Genomic DNA, 12,637 nt, shown 5'->3' with positions numbered 1-12,637 from the left:
TTATGGGTTCCATTGCAGCTTTGGTTCTACATTTATGAAGCTGACTTTGTTCTTATTCTTGTTCTTCACGGCTTTGAAGTTATCTCCGAAGGTGATGGTCTTCACGGATTCCTTCGGCTGCTTCTTGTCCTCAGTTCCCTGGCTCTTGAAGGCCTGCATCAGACCCTTCGGCGTCGCAACAGCTATCTTCTTGGTAACCCGCTGAATCTTCTCCTTCATCTTGTAGTAGAATATCTCCCATACGAGCGTGATGAGAGCAAGGACGAGTCCGAACAGTGTGGCGATGAATACGCCACCTGGAACGTTTAAGGAAATTGGGGTGATGGTTCTTTCTGCTCGAAAACATGTTTCGTCACTGGGAATAGTTTATATTTTTCTGCTTAGCTTTAGTTTGCTCGCGAATATGGAAAACTGACCATAGATGATGGATTTTGTCAATACCGTATTGACAAGGGCTTCGTGGATCGAAATAAAATCATCGGTAGTTACGCCTATTGATCCGTCATTGTAAAGTTATCGATTTGACTGTGCTAAACACCTTGAAGATGTCTTGCCAAAACGATGGGACCAGAACAAAACTTAATATTTATTAGGACAGAATTCAACCCACCAAGACTATCAAGGGTGATGCCCTCCGAGTTATCATTGTCCTCACAGCTGGTGTTCCAGTAGCGGGCAATGAGCGAGTCCAGGAATCTGTCCTTCTGCAGCTGGAGGATGGCTCGGGAAAGTTCTTCCTGGATCCTGGAGTCTTGCTGCACGGCCACGGCGAAGGGTCTCTCCCCGAACACCTCGCCCACGACAGTCAGGTTGCAGTTCTTCTTCACATGATACCTGAAGCATAACGGTCTTACTAATAAAAAATCTCTTATTACACATTGTGGAAAGATAGTATGCGTTACACTTTTAATAATGTCTCGCAACATTAAATTTTCAGATTTATGCGCAATACTTACACGCTACTTTAACGCGTGCGCCCCATACAAGTGAGTTTCCCAGCAAACGAGTTTTGGTTTGTCATTTTTTATTAAAATTATGTTTTTGTTAACAATTTCGATTCTAATGACCATTATTATATTAGTAATACAATATATGTTATTTTTCGTCAGTTTTTATCCATTGATAATGTCATGTGAATATAGTTTTATGCCATCGGAAAAAGCGAAGATATTTTGACCTTTTTAATTTTTTAATTAACTTTTACTTCCATAAAACTTCCATGATAGTGATGAAAATTAATTTTTCAATTTAAAAAAAATGCATTTTATATATTTTAAAAGATTACAATTTTGGTGATTTTCTAAACTACCATACTAGGCTCATTCTCGTAGTATGGTAGTCGTACATGATTTATTTAAGAATTGTAATCGCAAGGCGAATCAAGAATGGACTGTAAAATTAATTGTGAACTTGAAGTTCACACAACGATGGTTAGAGATGGTGAACAGGAGGGAGTAAGGAAGGAATCCGACTTACCCCTTTGATGTTCGTCAACGATGTTGCTGGTTGGTTTCACTCACAGGAGATGATTTATTTCACACGCAACTTCCACAACATCTGGGTTGGGTAAGAAACACACTGATGGGAACCGAATATATTCACTGCACAGTAGGTATTCTACCCCGAGTTGATATCAATAATAGCACTGATCATAAAGAGATGTTCCTCAAACCGGCTTCATCAATAAACTGATTTGACAGTTAAGTTTATGGTTGTAAATGTCACACAAACGTGGGTATTGTCGGATAATGACAGGTACTTGTAGGTAATAGGATGGGAAAATATCAAGGACAATGTTAAAGGAAGATTGTTGCGTCAACAAGAATAATAAATGTATTTTTGTGAACAAATAATAAAACATAAGGGAAAACGACAGGTTATAGTAAAACAAAAAATACATATTACTATAGAAACCATATTAGAAATAAAATAAAGATTAAATTGATTGTTTAAATGATATTTTAAAGAATATAGAAATAAAAATATTAGAAGTAAGTAAAGTTATACCAAATTATTTTATATGATTATTTTTTTATTTAACACAGGTTAATCGTTGTACGTACTTATCTAGAAATGACTTATGCATGTATACGAAAATACACAAAATGGCAAAATGACCAAATGGATCCAAAATATCTGTTCTTTTTATAATTCTCTGGAAATCATTTTTATACTTTTTAACTGTAAGGACGAGATAAAAAGTAAAGTAACAGCGAATTGTAAATTTCTTGTATAAATGGACAGTTATTTGGAATTTTTAATTCTCGAAAATTTTTCAACGTTTGATTTAAAATATTTATTATAAGCTTTTTCTTTATTCTTTTCATGTTGAAATTAAAATATTGCAATTTTTAATATTAGTGGACATTTCAAATACAAAAATCTAAAAGGTAATTATAGTATGTAGTTTCCAAATTAGTATTAAAATAGGTATAAAAAATTTATAGAACATTTAAAATACCTTAAAAAAATTCCTCAAATTTGATGGGAAATTATTATTATTTCATATTTATACAACAGATAAACTACCCTCTTTGACTGGATAAGCAGTGTGTATATGATATCAATACAATATCAAAATTCCAAAATGTAATACCAAACAAATGCAAAATAACTATAAATATTTAGGAATAAAGTGTTTCAACAACCTTCCGATTAAAATAAAGAAATTAAAAGATATTAACATACTTAAACTAAAACTGAAGTAACTCTTTCAGAAATAATTAACTAAATAATTACCTGTTTTTCCCTTCATTGATATTTATTATCAGTATATACTCGTCTCCACTGTACTTAGATTTTGTCTCTTTATATATTGTTCCTATCATATATATACTTACTCATAGAATAATGATATTCTATTTTTCTTATAATTAGTGTAACTCTCTCACCAAGCACAAGAACCAGTTTATTCATTGGTGAGATTGCGAACATAAATAAAATTTTGCATGGTAAATAATATTTTTTATGTACTCATATTATATCCTGTACCCACTTTATATATATTAAATAAGAAAAATAAAAAATATATATAATATATATATCTTCCCGTGAACTATTTTACGTTTCAATTAGTAAGGTTTTCACTTACACGGTCGTTTAAAAATTTTAAAAAATTCACCGCGTTTGTTAGTAAGACCGGTTATCCAACACAATTATGAAGTAATCAACAAAGTCAACAAAATGTTGAGACTTCGTATTTCAAAAACTTTCCCCTGTATTGAAGACTTTGTATTTCCTTTACGTTAGAAATAAATCTACATTTCCCCATACAACACAAAAATTCACAACCTACTCTAAGTGGGTAGGATTTTCCACCCTTTTCCATCCCTCCCTATATAGTGCAAGGCCGATAGAGTCAGACTGGATAGGTCAAAAGGTCTTCCTCAACCTGCCTCTCGATATGGCCTGTACGTGAACAGACGCATCAGCTGCCAAGACCTGGAAAAACTTCACCCCATGATTTCAGGTATCCCTTTTAAGTCACCGACCGGAGCTTCCACAAAAGGTGACCTATGGCAGAGATGGTGGTTATACAACAAATGATATCCAGGGCGGTGGAACCAATATGCAGCAAGCAAGCACTCACTTGATTTCTGAAGAGTCGTGTATGAAGGCGAAGTCAGCCTCGAGGCGCTCGTCCACCTTGCGGAAACCCTCCTCGGTGGAAGGCAGTGGGCTGGAGCTATTGATTGCCAGCAGGATGTGTCCGTACTGTTCCCTGACGGGGTAATCCCATACCTGGTACTGTACCTCATCCGAGCTGGCGTTCAGCGTTATCTCCTTCCACACCCTACAATAATGCAAGTTCCTTGAAATACACCTATGTTTATTTACCAAATATAATTAAGCATACTTTAGTTTGGAAGAGTGAGAGAAGTGTCAAGTGTGTGCAAGTTTAATAAACGGCCATGCTAATTTGGGGTTACGAGTGGCAGGTCTTGTTTGTCAATCGTCAGCGACGTGCATTTGACCTCTCCCTGGGACTAGTGTATTGGAAACTGTTATAGTTACTCACCGGTACAGGGTGTCCTCTGCGTTTTTCATGTTCATGAAATATCTGTGCGCCATGCCTCCTTCAACCACCGTGTAGTTGATCCTTGACTGTCGCGCCAATTGCTCCAGAGATGACACTGGCGTCTGCCGAATTAACACACTTGTATAAGCGATGAACTGTCACGTCAGCAATATCATATTGCACATTCTTCGGCAAGGCAATGACCGCCGCCTTTGGCTAATGTACTGAAGCATGGTTTACAAACCATCCAACCCTATTATTGACGACTTTAATCACAAAAAGTGGCGGCTCGTGACTTTTGAGCCGGATAGAGTGCTACGTTTTAAAAATTCGACACTATTGATGATATTTAGAGCCATAACGATTTTTGTTTCTAAAATTCGATTTTTGGTATGAATATTTTCAGGAAATTTCAGTTTAGCCGCGCAGATTAGCCGAAAATCTTCAAACAAAAAACCGAATTTTCGAAAAAAAAGTAGACGTTTCAGTTACAAAAACATCAATATGCCATTTTTTGTAATATTAGCACTCTAGTACACACAAGAGATGGCTTATTTCCAACCCGCCAAATAATTATAATATGTACTAGTAACTCAATCAACAATTACTGCTTATTATATTTTTTCCACCTGTAAACATTCTTTAACTTTATTTTTGTAGGAAAGGCTTTGTTAGTGCTAAATTTCTCACTAGATGGCGTCGAGACAAATGATATCTTCATTTGTTGGTGAAATATTTTTGACTTGTCAAATTTTATTATTTTTCAATGATAAACTCATGTTTATAAGACAAGGTTTTATGCATAGCATAGCTCAGTGGTTTCAGAGCACCTGACCAAACATCAGAAGGCACGGGTTCAATTCCCGCTGGCGGCATTTATTTTTACTCGGGAGATATTTTCAATTTGTACTGATATTTCAGGCGACTAGTTATTTCTTATAATTATTTTAAAATATAACCATTTGTTATTTCAGCTACTGGCATTATACCTAGCTCTCTCATTCAAAATTGAGGCGTATTAGATCTGTACAATATTTAAAAATGCAAAAATCAGTTATTTTAAATACATGTAGGATTACGAAAGATTTTTTTAAATATTTATGTTGAGGGATCAGTAGAATTAATAGGTCCAGTTAGAAGTTCTACCGAGCCGAACCCTCTGATATGAAAATATCTGGAGTCGTCGAATTATTTTCCCATTTGATCTTTGGTGAGTTGACGTGTTGTTCTTGTATTGTTTTGTATTTATTTTGCTTATATAATGCACTTTCATAATGTGGATTGACTAGATGATCATTTGTGGAAAAGTGTGTGGAAGGGTTTATTTTTTCCGGTGGGGAAGATTTAACCCGGACATAAAGTCGGAAAATATATATAGCATTTGTATAGCGTAGTTTAGTGTCATTTCACTTCACGTGCGCTTGTAACTAGATTAACTCTTAAACCCTACCACTCTGGGAATGTAATTATTCCTACCACGGGGTACTGAAGTACCCCGGGCAGAAAAAAATTAATAAAATAAAAGTATTTGATATTTTTTTAAATATTATTTGTATTATGGCAAAATAATAAGAAAAGACAATAAAATTTATTAATAAAAACTAATAGACATTTTTGTCGTCACATGAAGGACAGATTTTGTATTGATGGTCAGCATAAATATGGCGGCGACAAGTGTTACAGACAGATCAATATTTTCTGTCCTTTGTGCGCGGATTAAAACAGCAGCGACCAGGTTTGAGATTATCAAGAACCGGCCTATGATCCTCACTATAAATATTCAAGACTGCACGTATAGTTTCTCTGATATCCCGGGCTAAACTTCGCCATTGAAATTTTGCTGTCATATGAGACTTTATGAGTGCCATTGACAAACTCTTAAGAAATTCAAGCTGATTAGTTATTTTCTCTTTATCAATGTTAGTTGACAGCTTGAATAAGACCCAATAGTTGACACCAACGGCATTTAGCAACCCGTAGAAGAGACACATGGGCCACCTTTTGGTCTTCCTGGACGTTGAGTACTTCTTACAAAGTTGGACGAACACATCCACCAGGAATTTGGTTTTATTATTGAAATGTATGATTTCTGGAAGGTACACTTCATTATCCTTGTCAGGGCTATCATGCATGGTGGACAGCATGATAACAGCTTTCTTCTTAGCTGACTTCAGAGGACAATACGACAAAAGTGTGAGAGGTTCGTCGTAGGCAAACATTGAGGTGAATCTTTCTCGTGTCCAAGTAAACAGGAAGAATTTGTCGTTTATTCTTCTTTACAGTTCCAACTAATGTTATACCTTTTTCCAGTAACTTCTTGGCCGTAGGTATAGACGTGAACCAATTGTTACATGTCAGGTTTCTGTTAAGACCTTGTACGGGAGCAGTCAGTTCCATAACATTATTATGACATTTTATGTACAGAACTAATCGAGCATCTAGCACACAAACCAAGCGCCTATCTTCTTCATTTATACCAGCCCCATCATTGTCAGGCACTAAATACTTTTCATCTCCTTCCACTTGATCACCGTCTTCATGAGATGCGACTTCAGAATGGTCCCAGAAATCCTCGATAACACCGTCGGGCTCAACTTCTGAATCTTCTCCTAGGTTTAGCTTTTCGTCGTCAGAAACCAACAAAGCAGCTGCAATTTCACCCCCCCAAGATTTCGAGTCTGGGATGCCATACCTGAAAACAATTCAGACACCTCATTACACTGCATACACTGTCATTACATTCATAACACATTATTAGTCCATGAATGTCGCGTTACTGGGCGCAGGCCCTCTCTATCAACACTGTACTCTAGCCATTATCACAAAGTAAAGTAAATCATAAATAATGTGTAAACTTACCAGAGAGATGTCGAAAAACAACTTCAGTAATTCAATATAACTGGAAGGAAGAACTAACACTATTCCTACCACGGGGTACTGGGGTACCCCGGAACACCTGTGGACGCGACTGCACTTGCCGGGAGGTCACGGCTTACCGACGTATTTACGCGCCAATTATCGAGAGTAGATTAGCTAGAGCGATTTTTGCAACAGTGCAATATTTTCAAAATTGTGGATATTTTAAACACCAGGGGGGTACTCCAGTACCCCAGGTAGGGTTTAAGAGTTAATAAATAAGGATACGCTGTTAAGCTGGATTACCTGCATCCTCTCCACTGTAAGGAAGGCTGCAAGGTTAGCCGTGAAGGTGGCCAGCATGAGAACGACAAATAGCCAGTAGGCAGCCACCAGCGCTCGGCTGCTGAGAGCTTTTGGTGCTTCTCCACCTCCCTGTGGCGTGAATGACGTCAGCGCGAACCACAAAGACTCTTTCAGCGTGAACTCCCTGGAATAATGTAGTAGTTGACGAAGTTATAATAATGAAGTAATATTGATATTTATTCTTTGGAATAACAATGAGTCATTCCTCAAATTGTAAATAATGTAACTGTAATATAATTGAATATCCAAAAAATAAATATTTATCCTAGACTTGCTGAAGAGTCGCACATTAAGGCGATGCCATACGTAGTAATGAAAAATCAAGTGTTTTTGTTTTGAAAATTTGGTCGCCTAGAAATGTTTCAGATGCTTTAATTAAATACTGCGAGTAGAATACATCTTGGCCTTTAAAATAATCGAGTACTTTTTAGATAAGTCTTTTTATAAGCCCGGAAAAAATAATGTATAAGGCCTATGAAAACTGCTTTAAAGTTCAAAATCTCCTACTTACGAACCCATTTTCGGTTATGATTTTATTGTATAATGTGGCAAATTAAGTTATTTGTAAAATGATGGAAAAAAATTAAATATTTATTCCTGAACATCAACAAAATAAAATAAAAGGCACTTTTTGGCCATGTTTTTTTCTTGCATAAATCAAAACAGGCGGATGGTGTTAAGCGGGAATTTAAACCTTATCGCCATCTACGTAAGGGTTGTTATTGATAGCGGCTCAATTAAAAATATTACACGACGTAGTGCATCGCCTTAAAAATAAAAATATAGATTTGTTTATATAAAGACCCTGTCTAGATTGCATTTAGTTCGGGTTGAATCTAGTGATCACACATAAAGATAACTGCCAATAAAAATGTGCGGTGAGAAAAATGAAGAAAATGTTGGTAGTTCTTATTCGAAGTATGAAACAGTTAAAAATGACCGAAGGAGATAGGGTCCCATTAGCTCAGTGGTAGAGCGGCAGCCCCGGTAAGGCGAGGGTCTTGGGTTAGAGTAATAGATGTGACCTATCTTTTTATGATTTTTCTGTTTCAGATTTTCGTTTAGGAATCGCTGAAATATTAACTCCATTGACGTTCTGGGGGTCTAGCACAGAGAACTCGATAACTTTAAAATATCGGATCGATAGGTGTAACTACCGATGGTTTTGTAAAATTTTCCGAGCACGGTCACCCTTTTGATAGCTAGACCGATATTGATAATGCAATAAATGAGAAATCTCGACATTTCTTGAAAATTGACATTCCTAAACATCAGACGGCTACGTAAAAGTTAAAAATTCTTATTGATTGAGAATGTTGACATCAAATATTCATTTTAATACACATTCGCAATTCGCATTTACTTTTCAACGATACTAATTCGATTACCGATTCCAGTAATATTTAAAAACATTTATATTTACTCACATAGATACGAGTACATTAACCAATTACAATAAATAATTATATCAGTTACTATGCAGAATCTTATAAAAAATGCTTACTCTAATCTTGAATTCAATTAGATTTGACTAAAAAATATCTATCGTAGAAGAAAGGTGGTTTAATAGCGTATTCATTCACCCCAGAGGCATGATCATTGGTAGGTTGGTCCTCCCTCTTGAAAAAATATAAAGCTCTTGTGAAGTTATCGGGGACATAAAACGTAACACGTCCCAGAAAATCAGGATTGCAAATGCGTCCATTGAACAGCTCATGTGCTACAAACACCATTGCAATTTTTCTTCTAACGTCTAGACTCTAGACCAGTGTTTCCCACGGTGGGGCGTACGCCCCACCAGTGGGGCATAGCGCCTCAATGGTGGGGCACCACGCTTCAGAGATGAGACACGTGGGCATTCCACATATAAAGGGGAATACTCATCGGTCGTACAAAAAAATGCTTGAGATGTACAAAATTGTAATATACGCCAAATTGTACTTAATAAATGAAACCCGTTACAATTTCAATAATTATCTAAAATCACAGAAACTATACAGGATGTAGCTGTAGTTGTTGTATTGCTTAATTGTTTGATACCTACATAATAGTGAGGAAATCTATAATTGGTTTCTCAGTTGTAAATTGCACATGCATAAACCAACCAAGTTACTGTTAATTTTCCTAAAATAAACTAAAATACTGTTAATCATGTATCATGTTCTAATACGATTAGAACATGATACATGATTTTTTCTAAACATGAGTGCGAATTTGTAACATTAAGCTCAAAATTTGTGAACACGAATGATAACAGTAAGAACATGAGAATGGATTTTGCTTAGTATGAGTGCGAATGTGTCTTTATAAGCTTGACTTTTCTAAACATGAATAGTTACACTAATAAAATGAGAATGGATGATCCTAAATATGAGTGTGGATCGTCATATTTAACTTCCATAAACATGAATAATTTCAATGAGAATTGTTTTTTTTTTGTGTGAATGCTATTGTTTCTAATTAAACATGACTTCTGTGAACATGAATTATCGCAGTAAGAACATGAAAACGGTTTATCCTTAGTGTGAATGCGAATGTCACTAAGTCACTAAGTTTGTCTTTTGTGAACATTAATAGTTACAGTAAGAACATGAGAATGGTTTTGCCTTAGTATGAATGCATATGTTTGCCATTAAGCTTGACTTCTGCGAACATGGATAGTTACAGAAAGAACACGAGAAAAGGGACGGGTTTTCCTTAGTATGAGTGTGAATGTGTCTTATTATGCTTGACCATGAATAATCACAGTAATAAAATAAGAAGAAAGTTTCCTTAGAATGAGTGAGAACGTGTTGCGATAACTGTGACTTCTGTGAAAATGAATAATGGCAGAAGAAAATAAGAATAGAGTATCCTGAGTCCTCGTATGAGTGACCACGTATGCCATTAAATTTGGCTTGCGTGAACATGAAGAATTACATTAATTACATGATAACGGTTTTTTACTCAGCGTGAGTGTTAAATTAAGGCTTAAAGAAGAAACTTACACTAAGAATTTGCAAAGAAACTAACACAAAATATCCTAACATTACTTTGCATGCCAGTAAATTATTATTAACCTTTCCCTCAACTTATTTGGTGGAATGTGGTTTTAGCGCCATAAGCGATTTACTCATTAAAAAACTAAATCGATTGGAAATAACTAATAGAGGGGACCTAAGACCGAAATTAACTAAGTTAGATCCGGACATCAAATTTATTTGTAGCAAGCGTAACTGAATTTAATTTCAGTTGTAATATATGAATAAGAAAAGGTTTTATTCAATTTCATTAGGGGTTCGTATGTTTACAAACATATGACATTATGATTTTAAAATTAACCTGCTGTTTCATAAAAAAAGATGCCGGTGGGGCATCTGACTTTTGAAAAGACTACGGTGGGGCATGGCATAAAGAAGGCTGGGAAACACTGCTCTAGACGATCTAGTCCTAGCATTCCAGCGAGAAGGTCAGAGTGACACAACAGAGAGCTTTCATCTCTTGGAAGAATACGAAACAATGTAAATAAAGAAACATGTCAGTTAATATTTAATAAAATTATATCACCACATTTTAATTACTGTTCAAGTGTTCTTTTTCTCTGCAACGAAGTGAAATTTAAAAAAAAAGCAAAATAACGCAATGCGAATCTCAAGCGCAACATATACACACGGATAAGAAACACGTTAAATGAGCTAAATGTTATGACGGTAACACAAATTATATATTTGAATGTACTTATTTTCATACATAAAATTAAAAAGGGATGATTTTTAAGGAACTGATTAGAAAAATAAATTACAACCACCAGATATCAGATTGCTACCAAGAAAAAAATCAAGCACCCAGAAATTTCTCATATACCAGGCTTTCAAATTGTATAACAAAATCCCGAAGTTATTGAGATTGAGAAGATGGTTAAGTTTAAAGAGGAATTGAGAAAACATATTTTCCACAAATATTGATGTTTTTGGTTACAACTAATATTTACATACAGTTAAATATTTAAAGATCCATTGTTTGACAATTACTGTAATTTTTATCTTAAGGCGAAGCTTAATACCAAATCACTATTTTGAATAATCTTTATTTATTTATTTTTTGATACATGATTTAGAGAGTACATGTGGTTTTTTGTGATATTTCACCCTCCATGCTAGGGATTCTTCTGGATTTGCTCATCATTTCAATGTTATTCTGGTGGTACGGTGCCCAAACATCGCTCGCATACTCCAGCTTGCTTCTCAGTATACCATCGAACAATGCTAACATAGCATATTGGTTATTGAACTGCTGGCATGTCCTAATGTTTGGTCAAAAAAATTCAGTTCGGGATCAAAGACGACACCGAGATCCTTTACGGAATTTACACGTGATAGTGTTTCGCCCTATATCTTATAATCGTAAAGTATTTAGAGAATGAGTGTAAGACATGGTGACACATTTTTTTGTATTAAAATCTAATTTTTTTATCAACGACCATTCAGAAAGTGCATCCAGATCAGCTTGCATTTTAAGACAATCTTGTTAGGAGCTTATTTCCATCAGAATTTTAAAGTCATCTGCAAACAGTAGAAATTTACTATTCTTAACATGGTTTTTTAGAAAGTACAATTTTTGAAAGTTATGCATACGTATTATTACAAACGTAACATGAATATGAATAAATAGTTTTGTCCGTACAAAAATTCCATTCTTTCAAGAATGGCAAACATATACAATATCATATCGGTGATTCGGTTTGACAAGATACGGCCGATGACTTTGGCGGGATGTTGGCCGGTTGAAAGAGATTCATTGACCTCTCTAGACGGCATGAATTCATATGGCCGTAAACATATTCCTACCCACCGTTTCCGATGTTTTTCCTTCCCAGAACTTTCTCTACTGCCCTTCTTAAAAAGGCCCGAGGGAAATTATTTTCATCGGAGCCTCCTAATTTCCAAAATGTAAACATTAGGAACCTGAAGAATGAAACAAAAAAAGCGTTTTCGAATTGATTTGCAAGTCTAAATTTAAACACAATAGATGAATTTCGCAATGCACCCTGTATCTTTGTAAGAGGGGACTGCGGGAGACCTTTTCTACTTTTTTGAAGTCACATAGTGTTATATAATAGATGGTAAAATTAAAATTGCGAACATACTTTTTCATGTCACTGTAAAGCATCTTGTCTTCTTTCCCCGGTTTTGCTAAAAGTGTCATGAATTCTCTTCGCCTTGACGTCAAAGTTTCTAATTTAGCCTCCGAATGGTTGCCGCTGCAATCCGGTTTCGCCAAGAAGTCCTGCAGATTGGCAGCCAGTCCAACTTCCACGATCTTTCGAAGTATTTTTTCCATTATTATGGAGTTCATCTGGAAATTATTATTTAGTTTAAGGCTTATATATTTTTCAAAGTTTGTATCTATGTCGTATTA

General features: G+C 35.5%; 1 protein-coding gene across 1 annotated transcript; it reads right to left on the bottom strand.

Annotated features, from left to right (window-relative positions):
* On the bottom strand, positions 1-7,252 carry LOC149414456 (ionotropic receptor coreceptor Ir8a-like). Its single transcript, XM_089644178.1, has 5 exons — positions 7,181-7,252; positions 4,019-4,140; positions 3,590-3,793; positions 611-834; positions 1-296 (listed from the first exon to the last, which is right to left on the bottom strand). Exons 1-5 carry the CDS (start codon positions 7,235-7,237, stop codon positions 1-3), a joined length of 903 nt encoding a protein of 300 aa, XP_089500304.1. The 5' UTR covers positions 7,238-7,252.
* Positions 7,253-12,637: the final 5,385 nt, after the last annotated feature.

Source organism: Hesperophylax consimilis, chromosome 20 (genome assembly GCF_061612785.1).
Source record: "Hesperophylax consimilis isolate HC1 chromosome 20, BYU_Hcon_1.0, whole genome shotgun sequence".
In the NCBI taxonomy this organism is placed as follows: Eukaryota; Metazoa; Arthropoda; class Insecta; order Trichoptera; family Limnephilidae; genus Hesperophylax; species Hesperophylax consimilis.
The sequence above is the reverse complement of the archived record's forward strand: the minus strand, read 5'-3'. Positions and strand labels throughout refer to the sequence as shown.

Coding starts and splice junctions, on each gene's coding strand:
- LOC149414456 (XM_089644178.1), bottom strand. CDS start 7,237: ATGCTGGCCACCTTCACGGCTAACCTTGCAGCCTTCCTTACAGTGGAG. Junction 3,794..4,018: donor GCAGAGGACACCCTGTACCG/GTGAGTAACTAT, acceptor GCATTATTGTAG/GGTGTGGAAGGAGATAACGC. Junction 297..610: donor CATCACCCTTGATAGTCTTG/GTGGGTTGAATT, acceptor TAAACGTTCCAG/GTGGCGTATTCATCGCCACA.